The 27,114-nt window shown below is 42.9% G+C and overlaps 1 protein-coding gene across 4 annotated transcripts in view; it reads left to right on the top strand.

Moving 5' to 3' along the window:
- Positions 1–2,251: 2,251 nt before the first annotated feature.
- Positions 2,252–27,114, top strand: part of ALMS1 (ALMS1 centrosome and basal body associated protein) — a 202,481-nt gene continuing 177,618 nt past the window's right edge. For all 4 annotated transcript variants that reach the window (XM_043468172.1, XM_043468173.1, XM_043468171.1 and 1 more), the window contains exon 1: positions 2,252–2,577. In XM_043468172.1, coding sequence (XP_043324107.1) covers positions 2,287–2,577 — 291 coding nt within the window. In that variant the 5' untranslated portion in view covers positions 2,252–2,286. The remainder of the gene's footprint in view (positions 2,578–27,114) is intronic.

Below are 27,114 nucleotides of genomic sequence, written 5' to 3'. Positions count from 1 at the left end.
AGTTTAATTAAGAGCATAGCTATGGTTTGAGAAATATATACCACAAGTATTGCTTTTCTTAAGCAGTAGAAAAGTATAGGGAGTCAAAAGTAAAAAGATGCAGATAAGGTAGATCATATTGAGAAATCATTTTGTTAGTTGTCAAAGTATAGTAATAGGCAAGATTAGTGGTAGGGTGAAGGATGCTGAAGAATCAGAAAATTAATCTTGTTTTGTTGTCATGGGCACAAGCTGTCCACTTCTATAATCAGCAGATTCTGGAGAATTCCCAAGAATCTTCAGTTTGAGGTCTTCTAATGGAATGGATGTCCTGTAGTCAGGAAAAAATGATGCTTATATTTTTGGCTGGGAAACATGGACCCAAGATCAATGCCTTGGAATTTCACTGCTGGTCCATTTGTTAGCAGTATCTAATAAGGTCTTTTCCATTGAGGTTCAAGGGAAGTTTTCTTCTGATATTTTTTCAGAAAGATCAGATTTCCAGGTTTCAGATCATGCAAAAGTTACTTAGGTGGATGCTTTGGAAATGCAGATTCTACCTATTGTTGATAAAGGAGGAATTATTATGTGGGCCCCCGGAGCAAGTAGTCATATCAGATTGTATCAAGGTAGAATTTAGTATTGAAAGTAGTTCCTAAATACAGGAGGCAGTCTATAATTCAGAAGGAGATGCGTATATCCTAGAGAGGTTCATATTATTGCTATCAAGGTAAATAGAAGTTCTTTGGGCCTTGGAAATTTGAAGATTTCTGAGAGATTTGATAATTAGTTTTATAATTCCACTAGTTTTCTTTATTTTTCCTGACATTTGTGGATGATAAGGACAGTGGGGTTTCTAGGTAAACGGTAAAGTTTTACAGGATTACTTAATAACAGATTCAACGAAATGTGTGATCCTGTTACTGGAGAGGTACATTGAGATTTCTCAAGTCAAAATATAAAATAAAGCAATTTTTCCCCTATCATTACAGCCATAGCTCTCCAGCAAGGAAAAGCCCGAACCCACCATAAGAAGAATTGTACTTATATGTACTCAAATTTCATTTACAGGTTTTCCAAGGAGTCCTGAGGCTTTGGGCCTCCATATTCTATCTCTATAGTTTCCCCAGGATTGTGTCATTGTCAGATAGGACCTTCATTCTTGGCAAAGCCTCTAAATTATGCCACCACTGTCAGCTGTGCCCTGCCCCTTTCCCTCCTGTTACAATACCGTGAAGAATTTTTGCTGGACTTCACTTTGTGTCTGTCTCCTTAGATAATAACAAGGGATCTCAAGATTCTTTAATTTGCCATTAATTTTATAGGCGTTCTTAAGGGATAGGGAAATCTTTGTTTTTAAAGCATTTTAAAATCATTGACTAACCCCCAAACATATGTATTATCAGTATAAATACTTCTACTTTATTCTTTATTAGCTGTAGGTCTGGGCAAAGGCAATAACTAGACTTACAGAAGACTTGCGATGGCATAAGGTAAGAGACTTTGGCCAAGTTATTCTTCTCAGCCTTAGATTCTTCAAATACAAAATGGTTATAACACTTGTCTCACAAATCTGTAAGCATTTAATGTTACTATTCAGTAGTCAACAAATAATACCTACCACTACCCCTTCACATGTTATCTCCCTTAATTATCACAACCATTCTAGGCAAGGGCCTATTACCCTCATTTCAAAGAGTGTTAGTCTCACTGCTGTTAGCGGCCATGTTAGGATTCAAGCTCCCATCTTTGTGATACCAAGTCCAGTTCTTACTTAACCCCTCTACTGCCTCTGACACTTTTCCACTGTTGGGTTCAAGTGCCCATACTACAGCCTGTCATACATTGAAAACTTTGAAAAATTTATAATTTGCAGGTTTGATTATTTGGGGTTTGTCCCAGAGTCTGATTGCCCCTCGGGGCAGGGGAAAATTCAGTTTTGGCCTGGCCCAATCGAGGACTAGATTCTTCCCTATTCCGACAAGAGCCCTGTCTGGGTTTATTGTGAGCTTACAGTACTGTGAGCAAGACCCGAGCCCGTGACGGGGGCTAGGCGTCGGCTTAGTCAGCCCGCAGCTCAGCGCCGCGCGCCTTCCCGCCGGCCCCTTCGCGGCGTCCTTAGCAACGCGCGCTCACTCCCTGCCCCGCCCTGCCCCGCCCTGCCCGCCCAACACCCGGCCCGGCGCCAGGCGCCGGCGGTCTCTGCGCCTGCGCACAGCCCAAACCGCCAGTCGTCTCTTTTCCCCTCCCTCCCTTCTCCCCTCCCCTCTCCTCCTCCTCCTCCACCTCCCACAGCGAGACGCCAATATGGAGCCTGAGGACCTACCATGGCCCGGAGAGCTCGAGGAGGAGGAGGAGGAGGAGGAGGCGGAGAACTTGGACGAGGACGAGGTGGTGATGGTGGAGGAGATGGAGGAAGAGGAGAGACGGGAGCCGGAGGCGGATTTTAACTACGAGAGCCAGCGTCGGGAGAGTACGGACGACGAGGACGACGAGGAGGCCAAAGCCTGGCTGCAAGCGCACCCCGGCGCCACTTTGCCTCAGGCGTCTCTCCCGAGGCACCGCTATTCGGAGAGCGAGCTGACCAGCCCCGGGAAGGTGAGCTGGGCCGGGGAGAGGTATGGGCCGCCGGCGGGCAGGGTAACGGGTGGTCCCTGAGCGCTTTGCCTGTTCCCTGCCGTCTGCCTCCTGCTCGCCGCCCGTCACGGTGCCTGACAATAGTACATCTGCTTTTCAAGGCTTTTAGGGGCCTTGTCGCTTCCTGGGCCCCGACTCTTGCCGAGTACTCCAAGTCTCCCGTCCTTTGAGGCAAAGATCTCTCTGTCACCCCGTCCCAGGCCCCGGGCTTTTTGAATTACACCAGATGTTCAGAGGAGTCAGTATCGTGGTTTAAGAAACGCTGTTGGGAGGAGGTGGGGCTTATCCCCTGAGGGAGAGGAAAAGAGCGGTGTAGGAAAGGAAAGAATGGTTGCCCAGGGACTCTTGTTGGGGAGAAAGGAGATTATCTGCCTGAAGGGCGGGACTCCGCTTGAGGGAGCAGTGTGGATTCTGTACGACTGTTAGTTCAGTCCCTCAGTCGTGTCCGACTCTTTGCGACCCCATGGACTGCTGCACGCTTCCCTGTCCATTAGCAACTCCCGGAGCTTGCTCAAACTCATATCCATTGAGTCAGTGGTGCCATCCAAACATCTCATCCTCTTGTCCTCCCCTTCTCCTGCATTCAGTCTTGCCCAGCATCAGGGTCTTTTCTAAGGAGTCAGTACTTCGCATCAGGTGGCCAAAGTGTTGGAGCTTCAGCATCAGTCCTTCTAATGAATATGCAGGACTGATTTCCTTTAGGATTGACTGGTTTGATTTCCTTGCAGTCCAAGGGGCTCTCAAGAGTCGTCTTCAACACCACAGTTCAAAAGCATCAATCCTTTGGCGCTCAGCTTTCTTTATAGCCCACCTCTCACATCCCTACATGACTGCTGGAAAAACCATAAGTTTGACTAGGCAGATCTTTTTTCGTCAAAGTGATGTCTCTGCCTTTTACTATGCTGTCTAGGTTGGTCATAACTTTGCTTTCAAGGAGCAAGCGTCTTTTAATTTCATGGCTGCAGTCACCATCTGCAGTGATTTTGAAACCCAAGAAAATAAAGTTTGTCACTGTTTTCATTGTTTCCCCATTCAGTACCTACCTGAATAGTAATCTCTAGAGACTTCTGGCCAATTATGCTTCTTCAGCTTCTTTGTAGCCTTAAAGGGGTCCCCAGCAGGTAGGAGGGGCTTAGAAATGCAGGAGGCTTATTATGCTGCAGCTCCCAACAGTCTGGAAAACTAGAAAGAGCTGATTTTATGGCTGGCTCCTGAAGGTCATTTTGAAAATAACTGCATTTTTTTTTCATTTATTTTTATTAGTTGGAGGCTAATTACTTTACAGTATTGAAGTGGCTTTTGTCATACATTGACATGAATTAGCCATGGAGTTACATGTATTCCCCATCCCGATCCCCCCTCCCACCTCCCTCTCCACCCAATTCCTCTGGATCTTCCCAGTGCACGAAACTAACTGCATTTAATTGATTATTTTTCAGGGAGAAAGGAAAGGTATACAATTCAGATATCTAGTCATGAGACATTAAGTTTCTCTTCTGTGAGGGGAACATTGTGGGGACAAAAAGAAGTCTAGGGTTTATTGTTCAAGACTGCTCCTTAGATAAGGTGTCAGTTGGGTAGAGTGAAACAAGATGCAACAATTGAAAAGACAGAGAAAAGACTATATAGACCTGTGCTGTTTATTATTTTTTTCCATTTATTTTTATTAGTTGGAGGCTAATTACAATATTGTAGTGGTACAATTTTGCCATACATTGACATGAATCAGCCATGGATTTACATGTGTTCCCCATCCTGAACCCCCCTCCCACTTCCCTCCCTATCCCATCCCTCTGGGTCTTCCCAGTGCACCAGCCCTGAGCACTTGTCTCATGCATCCAACCTGGGCTGGTGGTCTGTTTCACCCTTGATAGTATACTTGTTTCAATGCTGTTCTCTCAGAACATTCCACCCTCGCTTTCTCCCACAGAGTCCAAAAGTCTGTTCTCCACATCTGTGTCTCTTTTTCTGTTTTGCATATAGGGTTATCGTGACCATCTTTTTAAATTCCATATATATGCGTTAGTATACTGTATTGGTCTTTATCTTTCTGGCTTACTTCACTCTGTATAATGGGCTCCAGTTTCATCCATCTCATTAGAACAGATTCAAATGAATTCTTTTTAATGGCTGAGTAATATTCCCTTGTGTACATGTACCACAGCTTCCTTATCCATTCATCTGCTGATGGGCATCTAGGTTGCTTCCATGTCCTGGCTATTATAAACAGTGCTGCGATGAGCATTGGGGTGCACGTGTCTCTTTCAGATCTGGTTTCCTCGGTGTGTATGCCCAGAAGTGGGATTGCTGGGTCATATGGCAGTTCTGTTTCCAGTTTTTTAAGAAATCTCCACACTGTTCTCCATAGCGGCTGTACTAGTTTGCATTCCAACCAACAGTGTAAGAGGGTTCCCTTTTCTCCACACCCTCTCCAGCATTTATTGCTTGTAGACTTTCAGATAGCAGCCATCCTGACTGGCGTGTAATGGTATCTCATTGTGGTTTTGATTTGCATTTTCTGATAATGAGTGATGTTGAGCATCTTTTCATGTGTTTGTTAGCCATCTGTATGTCTTCTTTGGAGAAATGTCTGTTTAGTTCTTTGGCCCATTTTTTGATTGGGTCATTTATTTTTCTGGAATTGAGCTGCAGGAGTTGCTTGTATATTTTTGAGATTAATCCTTTGTCTGTTTCTTCATTTGCTATTATTTTCTCCCAATCTGAGGGCTGTCTTTTCACTTTGCTTATAGTTTCCTTTGTAGTGCAAAAGCTTTTAAGTTTCATTAGGTCCCATTTGTTTAGTTTTGCTTTTATTTCCAATATTCTGGGAGGTGGGTCATAGAGGATCTTGCTGTGATTTATGTCGGAAAGTGTTTTGCCTATGTTCTCCTCTAGGAGTTTTATAGTTTCTGGTCTTACATTTAGATCTTTAATCCATTTTGAGTTTATTTTTGTGTATGGTGTTAGAAAGTGTTCTAGTTTCATTCTTTTACAAGTGGTTGACCAGTTTTCCCAGCACCACTTGTTAAAGAGGTTGTCTTTTTTCCATTGTATATCCTTGCCTCCTTTGTCAAAGATGAGGTGTCCATAGGTACGTGGATTTATCTCTGGGCTTTCTATTTTGTTCCATTGATCTATATTTCTGTCTTTGTGCCAGTACCATGCTGTCTTGATGACTGTGGCTTTGTAGTATAGTCTGAAGTCAGGCAGGTTGATTCCTCCAGTTCGACCTGTGCTGTTTAATAACAGTAGTCATAGCAATGTTTGACTTTTTACATCTTAATTTGTTAAAATAAAATAAAATTAAAAATTCAGTGCCTCTGTTGTACCAACCACTTTTCAAAGTGCTTGGTAGCCACGGTTGATTAGTGGCTGTGTAATTGGACAGTGTAGATGTAGAATAATTTCATCATTACAGAAAGTTCTACTGGACATTAGTGCTGTAGGCTATTGATCATTAAAGAATAATAGTTGTTTTGCTTGGTAAATATTCCCGTCGGTACTCAGTTCATTGAGTATGTATTGAGCATTCATCATGGGCCACACATTATGGTTTATGCTGTGGAATCTTGATGAACGGAAGATTGTTCTTCTGTTCTTGTTTCTTTTTTTCTAGTGTATGCACTTTAAAGAGGGAGGCAGACAAAATTCAGTTGGTTCAAGAAAGAAAAGTAAAAATGGTATGTCCTAACGTGCTTTGGAAACATTTAGTAAGGGAATCTGTTTTGTCAGGGAATGTGTTCTGTCAGTGAGGTTGGGGAAGGCTTCCCTGAGGAAGTTACGACAAGCTGAGATCTGAAGACAGATCACAATTGACTAGTTAAAGGGGAAAGAAGCTTTCCAGCTGAGGGAAAGGCACATGGAAAGGTACTGTAGGTAAGAGAGTATGGCATTTTCAAGGAACCTGGAGCCAATATGGATTGATTACAGACTTCAAGGCTGTCTGTTCTATGTCACGGATTTGGAAGCTTTATCCCTGGAAGTCATTGAAATGTTTTTAAACAAAGAAATATAGGGTAAGATTTGTGTTTCAGGAAGATCACTTTATAGCAGAGTAGAGAACAGCTTTGATAACTGGGTGGGGTGGGGAGCAGCAAAAATAAGTCAAGGATTCTGATTAATTAGAAGGTCATTGCAGTATTGCTGGGAACTGATGATATTTTGGAAGAGGGACATGTTGGTGGATATAGAAAAGTAGACTGATTTAAGAGGTATTTAAGAATAAAATAATCACAGTGGTACACTAATTTTACATTATTATTACACTAATAGTGGATTAGATGTGGAACACGAGGGCCAGGAGGTGTCAGGTTATTGGATAAATGGTTGTACCAAATATTGAAAAATGGCCAAGTTTATGGTAGAAGTGGTGGCCGTGGGGTAGGGTGATGAGATGGTTGGAATGGGTATTAAGATTATGGGTTTGGCTTTGGAGATCAGAGGAGGGATCTGGGCTAGACATTTCAAATTGTAAGTTATCCATATACGTATGGACCAGAACTAAAGCCACACTTGTGGATGAGATCTCCTAACTTTAATTTTGTTCTATGGCTTCTTGTTTGAATAACTGTTAATATTTAATTTAATACTCCTTGAAGATTTTAATTAAGCCCTTTTACCTCTTTACAGCCAATGTGACAAGATCTACCTGTGTAATAGAAGATACTGCTTTTTAGAGCCCAGAGTATTTTATCCGTAGAGGTTTTTGTTTTTTGTTTTTGAGAGAAAGCGGATAGTCTTTTGTTTACTTTGGAGGGTTTATGAAGGTGTGGGTGATGTGCTGTATTAAAGGTAGTTTTAAAATGATATAAAATGTATTAAGATAATTTTTTTGCTCACTAATATATTAAGATTTATTTACTAATATATTAAGATTTACTGGCATAAATTGGAAAATGTTTAAAGGAGAGACTTTTATCTGTTTCTTGCTAGAAATTTATGAACTGTAAGTTTTTGAAGATGAGTTTGTTGTGTAGTATTTAATTCAGTGTCTTCAAAGGATGGGGTTTCCCAGGTGACTCAGTAGTAAAGAATCCACCTGCCAAGCAGGAGGTGTGGGTTCCATCCTTGGTTTGGGACGATCCCGTGAAGAAGGAAATGGCAACCCACTCCAGTATTCTTGCCTGGTCAATTCCATGGACAGAGGAGCCTGGTAGGTTACAGTCCATGGGGCTGCAAAGAATCAGACATGAAATAGTGACTAAACAGCAGCAGCATTCAAAGGAAGAGACCAAATGCTAGGAGACATTAAATTCATTCATCCAAATGATAGGAGGAGGATAGCCTCAAGTTAAATGACAAAATAGTAATACTTGATTCACTCTCATATGTCTCTGACAATAAGGATGTTCTAGTGGTGATTCGTAAGGTACTGATTAAGTTTGCAAATCCAATTAATGACACTGAGCTACGGTGTGGAACTGTTCAGTGCAAAATGTGACCTGCCTTACAACTAAGTCTTTAAAAAAAATTAATTATTTATTTTTAGCTGAGTGGGGTCTTTGTTGCTGTGGGAGGGCTTTCTCTAGCTGTGGGGAGTGAGGGCTAATCTTCACTGCGGCACGCCAGCTTCTCATTGCAGTGTGCCGTCTTCTCATTGCAGTGGCTTTTCTTACTATGGAGCACAGGCTCAGAGTTGGGGGGCTTCAGTAGTTGTGGTGCACTGGCTTAGTTGCCTCTCGCCATATGGGATCTTCCGGAACCAGGAACTGAACCCATGTACCCTGCATTGGCCAGTGGATTCCTAACCACTGGACCACCAGGAAAGTCCCACAACCAAGTCTTTTTAAGATTTTAGGGAAGTGAGTGATTCAGAGCCTTTACTTTGTTAGTCTTATGCCAGTTCTACAGACCATTCAACATGAACCGTTTCAGGCATCTCTACTTTGTAATTCCTAAACCTAAATTTCTGAACTGTGCTAGGGAAAATAATTCAATTCTGTGAATATGAATTGGTATCGTAGAAGTTCTTGATCTTCAACTTTTTTTGTTTTTAGTTTTATTATTTATTTACAATAGTCTTTTCTTCCAACTATATTGAGATATAATTGACATGAAGCACTTATAAGTTTAAGGTATATAGCATAATTTGACTTACATACATCATAAAATAGATGTCACAAGTTGTCATCTCATATGGCTTAGAAACATAAAGAAATAGAAAATAATTTTTTCCTGGTGTTGAGAACTCAGGATTTACTCAGCAATTTTCATATATAGCATAAGCAGCATTAATTATATTATATTAATTATATTTGTCATGTTGTGCATTATATACCTGGTACTTATTTATCTTATTATTGGAAGTTTGTACCTTTTGACCACTTGGTCTCCAGCTTTTAACTGGATCATCAAGAGTTCTTGGAAATATTTTTATGTTTTCTTCTTCAGAGTCTTCTGCATTTTCACTCCTATCCTCTGGCCTTCATCTAGTGTTCAGCATTCTCCTATCAGCAGGTTATCATTTCTTAGAAGGAGAGAAGCTTAGGCCTGAACTCCTTCACCTTCCTAGTCCCCATCTCCAAATTTATCTACAGTGTACAACTCTTAATCTTTTTTTGGCCTATTAGTACAGATTTTGTTCTTAGTATTAATCGTTTCTTGTGCTTGGGGATGAAAGCTGTGTTTCATGATGATAGTATGTTTCTCTCTTAAGGAAGTGCTGGATTTTATTTTTAGATATTTGATAAATGATAATGCTGCTGCTGCTGCTGCTAAGTCTCTTCAGTCGCGTCCGACTCTGTGCGACCCCATAGACGGCAGCCCACCAGGCTCCGCCTTCCCTGGGATTCTCCAGGCAAGAACACTGGAGTGGATTTCCATTTCCTTCTCCAATGCAGAAAAGTGAAAGTGAAGTCGCTCAATCATGTCCGACTTTTAGCGATCCCATGGACTGCAGCCTACCGGGCTCCTCTGTCCATGGGATTTTCCAGGCAAGAGTACTGGAGTGGGTTGCCATTGCCTTCTCCAGATAAATGATAATAGTTTTAAGTTAAATTGTTTTCTTGACATTTTTTGGTCAAATTTGAAATTGGAATTATGATGTTTTTATGTGAGGTACTGGGAAGATTTTTTAATGTCTTGGAACAATTTATATAAGACTTTCTTGCATGTTGGAAAAATAGTCACTTGTGAAGCTCCTGTGCCTATGGATTCCTTTTAGGTTTATAATTTGTATATGCTGTCTCACTTTTTTGGGGTTGAAACTGTTAGTTGCTCAGTTGTGTCTGGCTCTTTGTGACCCCATGGACTGTAGCCCTCCAGGCTCCTCTGTCCATGGGATTGCTATTCCCTTCTCCAGGGGATCTTCCTGACCCAGGATTCGAACCTGGGTCTCTGGCATTCCAGGCAGATTCATTAACATCTTACCCACCGGGTAAGCCCCTTTTTTGGTGGGGGGGTGGGCAGTTAATTTTGATAATTTATGATTTTTCTGGAAAATCATTTCAATAAGGATTTTTAGTTAATTATAATGAAGTGTTACATAGTATTCTTTATTTTTTCCATTGCATTTGTGATTATTTCCATTTCTCATTCCTAATTTTATATATTTTATTTTCCTCTTGATCTGAATAACTATGGATATGTCTTGTTAATTTTTTTCATCCAAGGAAACCGGTCTTATATTTAAGTTTAGTTTTGTTGACTTTTTCACCATTTAGTTCATTAATTTCAGCTCTCATCTTTTACTGTTTCCCTAGGTTTATTTTGATTTATTTAATTTTACTTAACGTGCTGAATGCTCAACTGGCTTATTTAAAAACATTTTAAACAGCTTTGTTGTGATATAATTGAAATACCGTACAATTTACCCTGTATTTTACTGCACAGTTCAGTGGTTTTCAGTATGTTAATAGATATGTGTAGCCATCACCACAATTTTAGAACAACTTTTTCATTACCTCAAAAAGAAACCCTGTACACTTTAGCTGTCACCCCTCTTGCTTCCATTCCTCTAAGCAACTATTAATCTACTTTCCCTCTCTGTAGAGTTGCCTGTTCTGGTCATTTAATGTAAATGGAATCATATAATATATGGCACATGCCACACGGATTCCTGGATCTTAGTTCCCCCACCAGGGTTCAAACCCTGGCAGTGAGAGCCCTGAGTCCTAGCCACTGGACCACCAGGGAATTCCAATATGTGGTCTTTTCTGACTGGCTTCTTTCACTTAGCATAATGTTTTTAGGAATCCATGTATATAACATCAATTTTTCATTCCTTTCTATGACTTAATAGTATTCCATTGTATGGATATACTACATTTGTTTATCCATTATCAGTTGATGGACATTTGAGTTGTTTTCTGCCTGTTGTCTGTCTCAAAATATTTGAAAATTCTCTTTGTGATTTCTCTTTTTTTCATTGGTTGTTTAGGAGTCTGTTGCTTAATTTCCACATATTTGTGAATTTCCTTAACTTCCTTCTGTTACAGATTTCTAATTTCATTCCATTTTGGCCTGGAGAATATACTTTCCATGATTTAAATTTTTTAAAAAACTTGAGGCTTGTGTTTATAACCGAATCACTGGGCTGTACAGCAGAAGTTAACACAACATTGTGAATTGCCTACACGTCAGTAAAATAAAGTTTTTTAAAAATTGAGGCTTGTTTTGTAACCTAATATATTGTCTATCCTGGAGATGTTCCATGTATGCTGAGAAGAATGTATATTCTGCTGCTCTAGGATGGAATATTCTATAATGTAGTTTGTTTATAGTGTTCACATCTTATATTTCCTTGTTGATCTTCTCTCAGGTGGCTATCCTTTTTTTTTTTTTTTTATAATGATTACTACTATTATTATTTTTTGGCTGTGCGAGATCTTTGTGGCTGCCCTTAGGCTTTCTCTGGTTGTGGTGAGTAGGGCCTGCTCTTTGCTGTGGTTCTCAGGCTTCTCATCATGGTGGCTTCTCCTGTTGCAGAGCATGGGCTCTAGGTGTGTGGGCTTCAGTAGTTATGGTGCATGGGCTTAGTTGCCTCTCGGAATGTGGTATCTTCCCAGACCAAGGATGAAACCTGTGTCCCCTGCATTGGCAGATGGATTCTTAACCACTGGACCACTAGGGAAGTCCCAGTAGACTTTATTGGGAGCAGTTTTATGTTTAGCAAGAAGTTCAGAATTCCTATGTACCTCTTTTCCCTCCCCCATTTTCTCTGTTATTAACATCTTGTATTAGGCTGGCATATTTGTTACAATTGGTAAGCCAATATTGATACATTGCTATTAATTATAAGTGTATGTTTTTATTAGAGTCCATGTTTTTGTACATTCTTTGGATTTTGACAAATGTATAATGACATATATCCACTATTACAGTATCACACAGAATAGTTTCACTGCCTAAAAATCCCTGTGTTCTGCTAATTTGTCCCTTACCTCCTTCCTCTGAAACCCTGGCAGCTGCTGCTGTTTTTATTGTCTTTGTAGTTTAGCATTTTCCAGAAAGTCATGTAGTTAGAATCATACAGTATGTAGCCTTTTAGAATGGCTTCTTTCACTTAGGAATATGAATTTAAGGTTCTTCCATGTCTTTTCATGGTTTGGTGGCTCATTTCTTTTTTTCTACCTTGATTTCTTTTCCTTTTCTTAAAAATTGTGGTAAAATATACATATACCATAAAATTTACTAGTTGAACCTTTCTAAAAATTTATTTTGGCTGAGCCTCACAGCTTGCAGGATCTTAGTTCCACAACCAGGGATTAAACGTGGGGCCCTGGCAGTGAAAGCACTGAGCCCTACACGCTGGGCCACCAGGGAATTTCCCCATTTTAACCAGTTTTAAGTGACATTAAGTACCTTCACATCATTTTATAATCTTTACCGCCATCTATCTCCAGAACTTTTGCATCTTTACAAACTGAACCTCCAACATCTCTGCCTTATCTGAGTCTGATTCTGATCCTTGCTGTCTCTTTAACCTGCTTTTGTTTTTGTCTTTTATTATGTTTGTAATTTGTGTGTGTGTGTGGAAAACCAGGCATGTACTGAATGAATATGATATGATAGGAACTGAAGTAAGTAGACTTTTACTTTGAGATTTCATAAGTTTATCTGGATAGAGGCGATTTTGTGTTTGTTTCCTGTAGTAGTAGGTGTCAAAGGCTAACATTTCCTCTGATGACTTTGTTTTTGTTCCCCCTGTTTTCTTTGGATTTCTCTAAGGACTTCTTAAAGAAGGTCTGAATGTGCTGTTCTTTCATTCATATACCATTATCATCAGGAGCCCTGTTCATGTAGTTAGTGGTAAGGTATGGGTAGAGGGAAAGTGTTCTGTAGTCACATTATTAGGTCTCAGTCTTTCTGTGGGCTGTGAGCTTCACTAGGGTTTCTCTTTGTTTTCTCCTTAAATGAGATAAGAAGGCTAGGAGGGGGCTTGGAGTTGAATATTTCCCTTCCCCTACATCACTTAGTCTCTGGTAAAACCCCAGTCTCTGGTAAAATAGTTTCTTTTGCGGGCAGGTCTTAAGGACAGAATGCTCTAGGCTTATTTCAAAATGACTACTTTTCCCTCTTCTCCTGCCAGAGCAAGAGATTTTTCTCTAATCTTGACTGTGAAACCTGGTGCAGTTCCTGGAAGTAAAACTCCAAAAGTGTGGGGGCCCCTCTAAGACTTCCCTGGGGTTTTTAAATCTCAGAGTTCTCTATGCTGAGCCTCTAATAATTTGTCAGTTACAATTTAGGCTTTCCTTCCCTTTCCTTGGTGGTGTCTGCTCTGGAATTCTGTCCTGTTAGTTGTGATCGTCTGTATCTGTTTGTCTGTCTCTGATTTGGGGGACTGTAGTTTGTGTTCTGCCCGTAGTCCGAGTCCCCGGTCAGGAAAGAAGACTCCTCGAAACAATGCCACTTGCAATAGGGGAATTTATTACTGACTCGAGCCAGGGCCTCCCGCCCTCACCAAGGGTGTGAGGACGAAAAGGCCCCGAGCCCCGGTTCTCTCGGGTATTTATTAGGTCAAAAAAAGCAGCAGGTAGTTGGCGCAAGCAGATTGGATTACACAGCAGGTAGTTGGCGCAAGCGGATTGGTTACACAGTTGCAAGGCAATTTTTGTTGGCCCAACATGGGGCTTTCAGCTTTCCCCTGATAGGTTCCCTTTTTCTTGCTAGGCATATGTTGATTGGCTAGCTCCAGGAGGCCTGATAATTATGTTACCCTGGGAAACCAGGCCTACTCCTAATCTAGGCTGCCTGTCATGGCGTTAGCCGTGACAGCCTCACATTTCCCCCCTGTCTTTGTACTTTTGTAGAGGAATCCTTCTCTCCACCCTGTGAAATTGGCTGATATTGTTGTCTCAGTACCATAATTTGGATGGTATTTAGGCGCTCCCTAATAAATGAGACCAGGCGGTTTAAAATGCATGGACCAAAGGTCAGTAACAATATTAATATTATGAGTGGACCCAGGAGGGTGGAAATCAAAGTGGTCAACCAGGGGGAGCGCTGAAACCAAGATTCAAACCAGCCTTGTTGGGCTTCTCGTTCTCTCTTCCGCTGGGCTAGTCCCTCTCTTACTTTCTGGAGAGATTTTTGTACCACCCCTGAAAGGTCGATATAGAAACAGCATTCTTCTCCCAGTGCTGCACATAATCCCCCTTGTTGCAGAAACAGCAAATCTGAACCTCTCCTATTCTGTAACACTACTTCAGCCAAGGAGCTCAAGGATTCTTGGAGGTGTGAAATGGACTTTTCGAGTTGCTCAATATCTTCATCTATTGCAGCCCTTAGTTGATTATACTGTTTATCTTGCAACGTTAAGGCTGTGATCCCACTTCCCGTTCCTATAGCACCCAATAGGGCTGCTAAAGTCAGGGCAGTGACTGGTTCTCGTTTTACCCTATATTGACCCGATGGGTCTAACCTTGGTTGCAGCTCTTCCTTTGAGTAATAGTTTAGCCGGGGGATCAGGTGGACTAGGACACAGAAATCTTGGGAGGCATTAAGTGCTGCCTTATGGACACACGGGATTAGTCCAGCTGAGCAAGCCTACCACCCGTTTTCTGGCGGAAGTACCCACTGGTGAGTAGAATTGGGGAGGCTAGTCCTAGGGACTGAATTACTATCACATAGGTGTTGATAAGTCTTAGGGATAGTTCCTATACAGGCGCCTATGCCCGTAATGGAGCCTACTGTCAACCGGCCTGACCCAGGTTGTTGCTGCTATCTGCAGGCCGAGACATCAGAGGTCACATTGAATCTTGAAGAAAAGGCAACCGCCTCATAATAGGGAGGCCTAATATTATAGCAAAGCCAGCAACCATTTGTTAAGTCCGGATGAGAGGCATTTAGGGTGAGATAAGCTGAGGAGATCATTTTCATAAGGGGGTCTGTTGGTGGGGACATGTCAACCCTGGGGGGTCCCACGGTGCGTAGAGTCGATCTATTAGCCTGACTTTGGTTCTGGGAGGGAGGCTTTGGGGTTTTTCCCTGGGGGGTGGGCTTCGGGGCTATCACCTGGTTTGGTCCTAAGGCTACTTTTGGTGCCAAATAGAGCGGTCCCTGTTTTAATTTAAGCTCAAACTGAAATCCTGTGTCATAGCCAGTCTTGTAAAGACGGAGGCTCCAAGCTCGGCCAACATCCCACATGGTAAATTTCTTTCCTTTGTCTGTGAATTTGATCTGTAATGGGAAACATTGCCCGGGTTTGGATGATACTCCCTTAGTTGGACATTTCTGGGAATTCGGGGGTGATTTTACCTGAATGAGGTCCTTGTCGGAGTTAGTGAGCCAATGGACTGTTCCCCTGGTTTCGCAACCCCAAGCGGCGCAATAAAAAGAGTCAACTCCCCCACATTTTTCAATTTGGTTCCGATCCCTTCCTCCCCCCGGGCAGACATAGACAGGCACCTGTTCGTAGTACTGTGGGCCTTTTCGCTCACAGTTACGGGTGAACAGACTGAAAGAGCCGTGGGCAAAGAACTTGGTCAGTTGGTGGGGACCAAACCCATTACCGTCAGCCGCCAGCATGCACAAATCAAAGGTCAGTACTGGCCACCATGTCCCTTTGGGGCCACGTTGGAGCTCGAACTAAGCACTTCTCCAGTCTCAGGATTGTAGATCACCCAAGTCAGGTTAGCTGCCTGATGGGGGTTGTGGCTGGTTGCTCGTGGGCCGATGAAAACTGTTATCAGCAGGAGAGTTAAGAGGGCTCCCGTCGTACGAGTTTCAGTTTCAAAGGATTTGATGGGTGAGGTCTTGCCTCCCATTCTGCTTGCGCCTTTTCCTGTTCTTCTGGGGTGGCTTGCCGCACGTGATTGCAGTGAACCCAGGGCCCGATCCCGTCGACCTTAACAGCAGTAGGAGTGGTAAGGAGAGCAACATAAGGGCCTTTTCATCTAGGTTCTAATGCTTTAGATTGGTGTCGTTTTACCCAAACCCAATCACCTGGGCCAATATTATGTGAGGGGATGGTCCCCTTGCTTGGACCCTTGTGTATCTCTCGAATTAATTTCCAAACATGGCTATGCACCTTACTTAATGCCATCAGTGTTTGCTGGAATTGTCCCAAGGTAGGGGGTGGTAGGCATTTTCCCTCGAATATAGGACACACAGGAGGGGGTCTTCCATACAGAATTTCAAAAGGGGTAAGATTCAGCTTATAAGGAGTGTTACGCGCTCGAAAGAGTGCGAAGGGAAGGAGGGTCACCCAGTTCCCGCCAGTCTCTATTGCCAACTTTGTCAGAGTTTCTTTTAGGGTCCGATTCATTCTCTCAACCTGTCCTGAGCTCTGGGGATTATATTCACAATGTAATTTCCATTTTGTCCCCAGAGCTTGGGCCAGCCCTTGTACAATCTGGCTCACAAAGGCAGGTCCGTTATCAGAGCCCATAGTCACTGGCAGCCCGTACCTAGGCACTATCTCCTCTAAGATCTTTTTAGCAACCACTGTTGCTGTCTCTCCCTTAGTGGGGAAGGCTTCTACCCACCCCGAGAAGGTATCTACCAGAACCAACAGATAGCGATACCCATACTTGCCTGGTCTTACCTCAGTGAAATCTATCTCCCAGTGTTGCCCTGGCTCTTCCCCTCGGTACCTCGTTCCAGTGTGCTGCCTTTTCCCTGTCCTCATCAGCTGGCACGCTTTGCAAGCCTGGATTATCTCTTGTACAGTTGGATTTTGTCGAGGGAACCTCAGGCAGGCCGTCTGGAGAAGTGTCAAGGTCTTTTTCTCCCCCAAGTGTGTAGTTGTGTGCAGGTGTTCACATAGGTGACGACCCAGGATGGCAGGCAATATCAGGTTGTTGTTTTGATCTCGGTACCACCCATCTTTGTCATCCTTCTGGAGGGTGGTATCCTCGTTGATCCAAACGAGGTCAGGGAGGGAACAGTCGGGGACTGGCGGCAGAGTCCCCATACCAAGAGGTGGAAGTCCCACGGCTAATATGGGGGCGGTGTAGTCCCGGCTGGCCGCTTCTCGAGCGGCTGCATCAGCAGCCCGATTGCCCCGTGCCCTAGGGTCTTCTCCTTTCTGGTGTTTATTTGGGTTAGGCAGGGCAAGGGCTGGGGCTTCTAGTAGGGCCCGTCTGCTTCCCTTTTGCTTGTTCCAGAGCCTGTATTAGGGCAATCAATTCTGCTTTTTGCGCAGACGTGTTTGGGGGAAGTGTCTCAGCCCATATTGTCCTGAATCATCGACTATAGCGGCTCGCGCCTTCCTTTGTCTATCTTTTACATAGCTGCTCCCATCAGTGAGGGGAGTTTTTGAACCCTTGTGGGAGGTGGGTCCAAGTTAGTTGTACTACCGGTTGGCCTTCCCCCTCAGTCCACTCAAAGGCAAATATCTCCTGGCTCTGGGCCGCCAGGGGTAGGCTAAAAAAAAAAAGCATCTTTCAAGTCCAACACAGTGTACCAAGTGTACTCAGGCAGCAGACTGCTCAGGAGGGTATACGGGTTGGGGACAGTAGGGTGTATGTCACTCACCCGCTTGTTGACTTCTCGTAGGTCTTGGACAGGTCTGTAATCTGTACTCCCTGGCTTCTTCACCAGTAGTAAGGGGGTGTTCCGAGGGGATTGGCACCGCTTGAGAATTCCGGCATCCATGAGCCGTCGAATGTGGGGAGTGATCCCCCGCTGAGCCTCCTGGCTCATAGGGTATTGCCTCACCCTCACAGGAGTCGCCTCGGCTTTTAGTTCGATGACAACTGGATGTCTCTGTTTAGCCAGTCCCATTCCTGCTGTTTCTGCCCATGCCAACGGGTATTTGTGGACCCACAGTTGTATATCTGGTGCTATAACCTCTGAGGGCTTAGGCACAAAAAGTCTGTATTCGTCTCTTAAAGCTAGAGACAAGACATGTATCGGCTGTCCAAGTCCATCCGTGACTGACATTCCCCCAGGGTCAAAATGGATCTGAGCATTAACTTTAGTCAACAAGTCCCATCCAAGTAGAGGGGCTGGGCATTCTGGTATCACCAAAAACGAATGGGACGCCTGGTGGGTCCCCAGATTTACTTTCCGTTCCGTGGTCCAACAATATCTTTTTGTCCCCGTGGCTCCCTGCACCAAGCTGGTTTTCTTAGACATTGGTCCCAGTTTTTGATTTAAAACAGAGTGTTGGGCGTCAGTGTCCACCATGAAGCCAACGGGTTTCCCCTCCACATGTATGGTTACCCAGGACTCGGGGAGGGGTGCCGAGTCTTGACTCCCCTAGTCACTGTCTTCCCCCGCATATAGAACTCGAGTTCCAGGGGAAATTCTCTCTCTCTGGGTTGTTCTTCTCTTCAGGTCCCTCTTAGGGCACTCATTTTTCCAGTGCCCCCATTCTTTGCAGTAAGTGCACTGATCTTTCTTTAGGGCCTGCCTTTTTGGTCTCTCTTTTTCTCCCATCTGGGGGCCTCGAGGCTCCCTCAATTCTGTTCCGGCCTTCATCCCCGCAAAAGGAATCTTGGCTAGCTCTCTCTGGTTCTTCCGGTTTTCCTTCGCCCTATGTTCCCTATCTTCTTTCCTGATCTTCTCAGCTAGTTCCCTTTCCTCCCGACGAAGTCGTTCCTCCCTTTCTTCTGGGGTCTCCCTATTATTAAATACCTTTTCAGCTGCTTTCAGTAAGTCTTGTATTGTTTGTTCTCCTAACCCCTCTATCTTTTGTAACTTCCTCCTAATATCTGGGTCTGCCTGATTCACAAACGCTAGTAGAACTGCAGTGCGTGATTCCTCAGCCTGGGGGTCCATAGGTGTATATTGCCTAAAGGCTTCCATTAGCCTCTCTAGGAAGGCTGACGGGCTCTCAGTGGGCTCTTGCCTTACTAAATTTACCTTCGCCAAATTTGTCGGCTTCCTAGCTGCGGCCCACAGGCCAGCCATTAGAGTCTGGCGGTACACTCGGAGACGCTCCCTACCTTCCACTCGCTCAAAATCCCAGTTAGGCCGCAACAGAGGAAACCTCTCGTCCACGAGATGAGGCTGGGCGGTTGGTCTCCCGTCGACCCCCGGGACCTGTTTCTGCGCCTCTGCCAGGATTCGCTCCCGTTCTTCCGTGGTGAAGAGCACCTGCAACAGCTGCTGACAGTCATCCCAGGTGGGGTTATGAGTGAACAAAATGGAATCTAAGAGGTTAATGAGGCCTTGGGGTTTCTCCGAAAAAGGAGGATTTTGGGTTTTCCAATTATACAGATCACTCGTGGAAAAGGGCCAGTACTGATAGGTTCGCTCTCCGTCCGGGTTAGCTGGTCCCACCCAGACGGGGAGTGCCTGTACAGTAGATGAAGGTAACTCTGGGTCCCCATGATCCTGCTCACCCCTATTTCCTCTATTTCTTCTCCGGGGTCGGGGTTCCCTTATCCCTTCTGATTCATCGTGGGGGGGCTCTTCCCCGCGGGGAAACCTGCAACGAAGGAGGGGCATATGGCGGGGGCCTAATTTCCGTCTCCAAGTCAATCAGGTTCCGGTACGAGGATTCCTGCAAAACCGGTTTGGGGCCCTTATTCTTCTTGGCTTCCTCTGGGGGAGTGGGGGTTTCCATAACCAGGGCCTGTACATTAGGAGAATCAGGGAGTTTGTGAACAAAAGGTTTTAACCATTCGGGCGGATCTTCTACTAGATCTTGCCAGACCATAACATATGGGACTTGGCCTGGGTGGCCCCAGGGATCAGGAGCCATAATTTTCTCTTTCACTGCCCGAATAATAGAAGGTTGAAAAGTTCCCTCTGGAGGCCATCCAACTTGGAAGGTGGGCCACTCTGCAGAGCAAAAGGTTATTAATTTACTCTTTGTAACCAGTAGCGACAGATCATACGCTCTAGCCCTGACATCCGAGAAATGATCAGTCATGAGAGAGAGTGGGGTAGATTTTTCTTGCCCCATAGCGAGAGTCAGAAGAAGGTCACCGAGAATTACCACCAAAAAAAATCCTATCGGGAGTGGTGGCAGCTAGGAGGTTGGGCTTGTGGTATGCTTCGTGGAACTATTTGAGTGCCTTAGTCGTTGCACGGAAGTTTTCTTGTTGGGGGCGGGCACCCTAAGGGTTTCTAGCCCGTTCTGTGACTCCCTTATTCTTTCACGGGAGTCTTCCAGTGGCAGGCGTCCTATCGGCTCTTAAGTGCCTGTCCCGTGCCCACACAGACGGGTTTTTATTTGGCCAGATTCTCGGTTTAGAAAACAAGAAAAAAGAAAAGAGTTTCACCCTCTCGGGCTCCCGTTACTGGGGCTGACTTGTTGGGAGGCTTTCAGAATCCGCCAGAGAGTAGCCCTGGCCGGGACTCGTCAGTTGCCCCGACAACTGTCTGCCTGTTCACTGAAACTCTCAGAAACAGAAATGAGGCTCCAAGGCTTTATAGGAGGAAGTAGACAACGATACACCAGAGAACGACGAGGCTGGAGACAATGCCGGCAGTTATACAGACGCAGAAAAACACATAGACAGACACACATCGGCCGACAACACAGAACTGGGGGGCAGGACCCTCTGAATCTCCCTATCCTCTGGAACAAGGGTCATCTTACTGAATGGCGTCCATTGTTCTCCAGATTTGGGCTTAGGAGAGGAGGTCTCCTTCCCGCAGAGCCGGCTGCCTTCCAGCGTGCTCGCTGGCCTCGGCCTCACACCGGCTGGAACGGCCAATCCGTTCCCTCATGGAAAGCTTTCCCTCACGCCAGACACCTTCCTGCCTTTTAGCAGGGCCTCGGATTTACACTGGACTTTTCCAGACCTGCCTGAGCACCGGTGCTATTACCTGTCCTTTTTCCCCTTTGTTCCAAAGAGCGTTCTTCCCCGGTCAAGGGATCCCGGACGAGCCCCCAAATGTTCTGCCCGTAGTCCGAGTCCCCGGTCGGGAAAGAAGACTCCTCGAAACAATGCAACTTGCAATAGGGGAATTTATTACTGACTCGAGCCAGGGCCTCCTGCCCTCACCAAGGGTGTGAGGACGAAAAGGCCCCGAGCCCCAGTTCTCTCAGGCATCTATTAGGTAAAAAAAGCAGCAGGTAGTTGGCGCAAGCGGATTGGTTACACAGCGGGTAGTTGGCGCAAGCGGATTGGTTACACAGTTGCAAGGGAATTTTTGTTGGCCCAACATGGGGCTTTCAGCTTTCCCCTGATAGGTTCCCTTTTTCTTGCTAGGCATATGTTGATTGGCTAGCTCCAGGAGGCCTGATAATTATGTTACCCTGGGAAACCAGGCCTACTCCTAATCTAGGCTGCCTGTCATGGCGTTAGCCGTGACAGCCTCACAGTTTGCCCTTAATTTCAATTCTCTGGTGGATGTAAGAAGAGTTGTTGATTTTCAATTTGTTTAGGTTTTTTTCTTTTTGTAGGGATGGGATGACTTCCTAACTCCTTGCCTGCTGGACCAGAGCTTTGTTTTAGTTGTTTTTCAGCAGACTGGTTTTGTTTGTTTGTTTTTACCAAGCTCTATATCTTGGCTTCCCTAGTAGCTCAGTTGTTAAAGAATTCGCCTTCAATGCAGGAGACCCTGGTTCAATTCCTGGGTCAGGAAGATCTGCTGGAGAAGGGATAGGCTGCTCATTCCAGTATTCTTGGGCTTCCCTTGTGGCTCAGCTGGTAAAGAATCCTCCTGCAATGCCGGAGATCTGGGTTTGATGCCTGGGTTGGGAAGATCCCCTGGAGAAGGGAACAGCTGCCCACTCCAGTATTCTAGCCTGGAGAATTACATGGACTGTATAGTCCATGGGGTCACAAAGTGACTTTCACTTTCACTTTCATAGTTTGTGGGATCTTAGTTCCCCCACAAGGGACTGAACCTGTGCCCTTGGCAGTGAAAGCATGGCATCCTAACCATTGGACCACCAGGGAATTTCCTCAACAGATCATCTTTTAGAGCAATTGTAGGTTTCAAAAAAAAAAAAATTGGACAGTACAGAGATTTCCCATCTACTTCCTGCTCCTACACGTGCACAGCATCCTCCACTGTCAATATCCCACGTCAGAGTGTAATACATTTGTTATGATGAACCTTCATTGATATCCAAAGCCAGAGTTTATATTAGGGCTCACTTTTGGTATTGCACATTCTATGGTTTTTGACAAATGTATAATGGCGTGTATCCACCAATATAGTTTCTCCGTGTCTTTTCATGACTTAGTGGCTCATTTCTTTTTAGCTTTGAATAATATTATTGTCTAAACGAACCACAGTTTATTTTATCCATTCATTTACTAAAGGATATTTTAGTTGGACTCCTTGATGAGATGAGTCAGACTGTAATGAATCTACCTGCAATGCAGAAGACCTGGGTTCAATCCCTGTGTTGGGAAGACCCCCTGGAGAAGGGAATAGGTACCCACTCCAGTATTCTTGCCTGGAAAATTCCATGACAGAGGAGCCTGGTGGGCTGCAGTGTGTGAGGCTGCAAAGAATCAGACACAACGGAGAGACTAACCATCTTTTCAGTCCATTTGGGTCAGTACCAAGCAGTCTGATGGCTAGCTGCATGTGTGCTCAGTAGTATATTCTGGTTAACAGTCCTTAGCAGGTTATGTCTTTTAGAAATATCTTCTAGTCCGTGGCTTGTCTTCTCATTCTCTTGACATTGTCTTTTATGGAACAAAAGTTTTTAATTTTGATGAGTCCAACTTATCAATTATTTCCTTCAAAGGTTGTGCCTTTGGTGTTGTACCAAAAAAGTGATCACCACAGCCAAGGTCACCTAGGTTTTCTCCTCTATTATCTTCTAGGTGTTTTACAGTTTTTACAGTTTTTTATTCTCTATTTACATCTATGATTCATTTTGAGTTAAATTTTGTGAAAGGTGTAAGATCTGTCTCGATTCACTTTTTGCATGTGTATGTCCAGTTGTTCCAGCATCATTTGTTGAAAAGACTATCTTTGCTCCATTATGTTGCCTTTGTCAAGGATCAGTGGTCTTTATTTCTATCTATTTCTGGATTTTGTTGTGTTACAGAGATCTCTTTGGTCTTTCACCAATGCCACATTGTCTTGATTGCTGTAGCTTTATAGTAAGTCTTTAAGTCATATAGTGTCAGTCTTCCCATTTTGGCTTCAATTTTGTGTTGTTTTTTTGGCTTTCCTGGGTCTTTTGATTTTCCATATACACTCTATTTTTTAAATTTAAATTACTTTTTTTCCCTATTGTTGTGTTGGTTTCTGCCGTACAACAATGTAAATCAGCCATAATTATACGTACATCCCCTCCCTCCCTAGCCTCTCTCCCCACCACTCATCCCATCCCTCCACGTCATCACAGAGCACTAGACTGGGTTCCATGTGCCGCACAACTTATCAGCACCTATCCAGCTTACACTGGACAATGTATATATATTGATGCTGCATTCTCCATTTGTCCCACTCCCTGCCTCCCCCATGGTTTCCATAAGTCCATTCTCTACATCTTTGTCTTCATTCCTTCCCTGCAAATAGCTTCATCAATATAGTCTTTCTGAATTCTGTATATATGTGTTAATTACTATATTTGTTTTTGTCTTTCTGACTTACTTCACTGTATATAATAACAGGCTCTAGCTTCATCCATCTCATGAGAACTGACTCAAATTCATTCTTTTTGGTGACTGAGTAATATTCTGTTTTTAGTATATGTACCACATCTTTTTTATTCATTCATCTGTTGATGGACATCTTGGTTGTTTCCATGTCCGGGCTATTGTAAGCAGTTGCTGTGAACACTGGGGTACATGTGTCTTGAATTTTGATTATGGTTTTCTCAGGGCCCAGTAGTGGGGTTGCTGGGTCATATGAAGATTTATTCCTAGTATTTGAAGCAATCTTTTTACTGTTCTTTATAATGACTATATCAGTTTGTATTCCCACCAACAGTGTGGGGTTCCCTTTTCTCTACATCCTCTTCAACATTAATTGTTTGTAAATATTTTGATGATGGCCATTCTGACCGGCATGAGGTGATACCTCATTGAAGTTTTGATTTGCATTTCTCTAATAATTAGCGACGTTGAGCATCTTTTCATCTGTTTATTGACCATCTGTATATCTTCTTTGGAGAAATATCTGTTTAGGTCTTCTACCCAGTTTTTGATTGGGCTGTTTGTTTTCCTAATATTGAGCTGTAGGAGCTGCTTATATATTCTAGAGATTAATCCTTTCAGTTGTTTCATTTGCAATTTTCTCCCATTCTGAGGGTTGTCTTTTAATCTTGTTTATTGTTTCCTTTGTTGTGAAAAAACTTTTAAGTTTAATTAGGTCTCATTTGTTTATTTTCATTTCCATTACTCTGGGAGGTGGGTCATAGAGGATCTTGTTGTGGTTTATGTCAAGGAGTATTCTGTCTGTGTTTTCCCCTAAGAGCTTTATACTTTCTGACCTTATATTTAAGTCTAATCCAGTTCGATTTTATTTTTGAGTCTGATGTTAGGAAGTCTTCTAGTGTCATTCTTTAGCATGTAGCTGTCCAGTTTTCCCAGAACTACTTGCTGAAGAGGCTGTCTTTTCTCCATTGTATATTCTTGTATCCTTTGTCAAAGACAAGGTGTCCATAGGTGTGTAAATTTATCTCTAGGGTTTCTGTCTTGTTCCCTTGATCTGTATTTGTTTTTGTGCTTGTACTGTACTATCTTGATGACTGTGGCTTTGTAGTATAGTCTGAAGTTAGGAAGGTTGATTCCTCCAGCTCTGTTTTTCTTTGTTAAGATTGCTTTGGCTATTTGGGGTCTTTTGTGTTTCCATGCAAATCGTGAAATTTTTTGTTCTAGTTCTGTAGAAAAATACCATTGGTAATTTGATAGGGATTGCATTGAATCTGTAGATTGCTTTGGGTAGTATAGTCATTTTCACAATATTGATTTCTCCAATTCAAGATCATGGTATATCTCTCCATCTGTTTGTGACATCTTTGATTTCTTTCATTGGTGTCCTATAGTTTTCTGCATAGGGTCTTTTTTCTTTTGGGTAGGTTTATTCCTAGGTATTTTATCCTTTTTGCTGCAGTGGTGAATGGGATTGTTTCCTTAACCTCTTTCTGATTTTTCATTGTTAGTGTATAGGAATGCAAGGATTTCTGTGTATTGATTCTATATCCTGTGACTTTACTATATTCATTGATTAACTCTAGTAATTTTCTGACAGAATCTTTAGATTTTTCTGTGTATAGTATCATGTCATTTGCAAACAGCGAAAGTTTTATCTTCGTTTTCAATCTGGATTCCTTTTATTTCTTTGTCTTCTCTGATTGCTGTGGCTAGGACTTCCAACACTGTGTTGGATAATAGTGATGAGAGTGGACACCGTTCTCTTGTTCCTGGTCTTAGAGGAAATGCTTTCAGTTTTCACCACTGAGAATATTTGCTTTGGATTTGTCATATATGGCCTTTATTATGTTGATGTAGGTTCCTTCTATGCTTACTTTCTGGAGAATTTTTATCATAAATGAGTGTTGAATTTTGTTAGAAGCTTTCTTTGAATCTATTGAGATGATCATATGGTTTTTATCTTTCAGTTTTTTGATACTGTATCACATTGATTTTTTGGCATATATTGAGGAATCCATGCATCCCTGGGATAAATCCCACTTGATCATGATGTATGATCCTTTTAATATGTTATTGCCTTCTTTTTGCTAGAATTTTGTTGAGGATTTTTATATTGGCCTGGAATTTTCTTTTTTGGTGATATCTTTGTCTAGTTTTGGTGATGGTGGCCTCTTAGAATGAGTTTGGGGGTTTTCTTTCCCCTGCAATTTTCTGGAATAGTTTTAGCAGGTTTGGTGTTAGTTCTTCTCTAAACTTTATGTGGGATTCGCCTGTGAAGCCATCTGGCCCTGGGCTTTTGTTTGTTGAAGATTTTTGATCACAGTTTTGATTTCAGTGCTTGTAATTGGTCTGTTCATGATTTCTGTTTCTTTCTGGTTCAGTTTTGGAAGGTTTTTCTGAGAACTTGTCCATTTCTTCCAGGTTGTCCATTTTATTGGCACATAGTTGCTTGTCATTGACTCTTAAGATCCTTTGTATTTCTGTGTTGTCTCTTGTAAGTTATTTTTCATTTCTAATTTTATTGATTTGAGTCCTCTCCCTTTTTTAGCTTGGCGAGTCTGGCTAGTGGTTTGTCAATTTTGTTTATCTTCTCAAAGAACTAACTTTTAGTTTTATTGATCTTTGCTATTGTTTCCTTCATTTATTTTTGCTCTGATCTTTCTAATTTCTTCCCTTCTGCTAACTTCAAGGTTTTTTGTTCTTTTCCTAGTTGCTTTAGTTGTAAAGTCAGGTGGTTGATTTTTTTGGTTGTTGTTGTTTTTGAGATAGGCTTGTATTGCTATAAACTTCCCTCTTAGAACTGATTTTGCTGCATCCCACAGGTTTTGGGTCATTGTGTTTTCATTGTCTTTTTGTTTGTAGGTATTTTTAAAATAACCTTGTTGATGTCTTCAGTGACTTGTTGGTTATTTAGAAGTGTGTTGTTTAGCCTCCATGTGTTTGTGATTTTTACAGTTTTTTTTCTTTTCCTGTAATTGATATCAAGTTGCATAGCTTGTGGTCAGAAAAGACGCTTGATACAATTTTAGTTTTCTTAAATTTTCTGATGCTTGATTGGTGACCCAAGATGTAATCCATCCTGGAGAATGTTCCATGTTCAGTTGAGAAAAAAGTATATTCTGCTGTTTTGGGATGGAATGTCCTGAAGATATCAGTTAGCTCCATTTGGGCTAGTATGTGATTTAAGGCTTGTGTTTCCTTATAAATTTTCTGTCTGGATGATCTGTCCATTGGTGTAATTGGGGTGTTAAAGTCTCCTTCTATTACTATATTACTGTCAGTTTCCCCTTTTGTGGTCGTTAGTATTTACCTTATGTATTGAGGTGCTTCTGTGTTGGGTGAATTAGTATTTATAATGTTATATCTTCTTGAATTGGTCCCTTTTTCATTATGTCATGTCTTTCCTTATTTTTTGTAACAGATTTTATTTTAACGTCTATTTTGTCTAATATAAGTATTGCTACTCCCACTTTGAATTCCCACTTGCATGGAATATCTTTTTCCATCCCTGAACTTTCCGTCTGTATGTGTCCTTAGGTCTGAAGTGGCTCACCTGTAGGCAGCATGTACACAGGTCTTGTTTCTGTAT

This window comes from Cervus canadensis, chromosome 5 (genome assembly GCF_019320065.1).
Source record: "Cervus canadensis isolate Bull #8, Minnesota chromosome 5, ASM1932006v1, whole genome shotgun sequence".
In the NCBI taxonomy this organism is placed as follows: Eukaryota; Metazoa; Chordata; class Mammalia; order Artiodactyla; family Cervidae; genus Cervus; species Cervus canadensis.
This window is presented reverse-complemented; position numbering and strand designations above follow the sequence as displayed.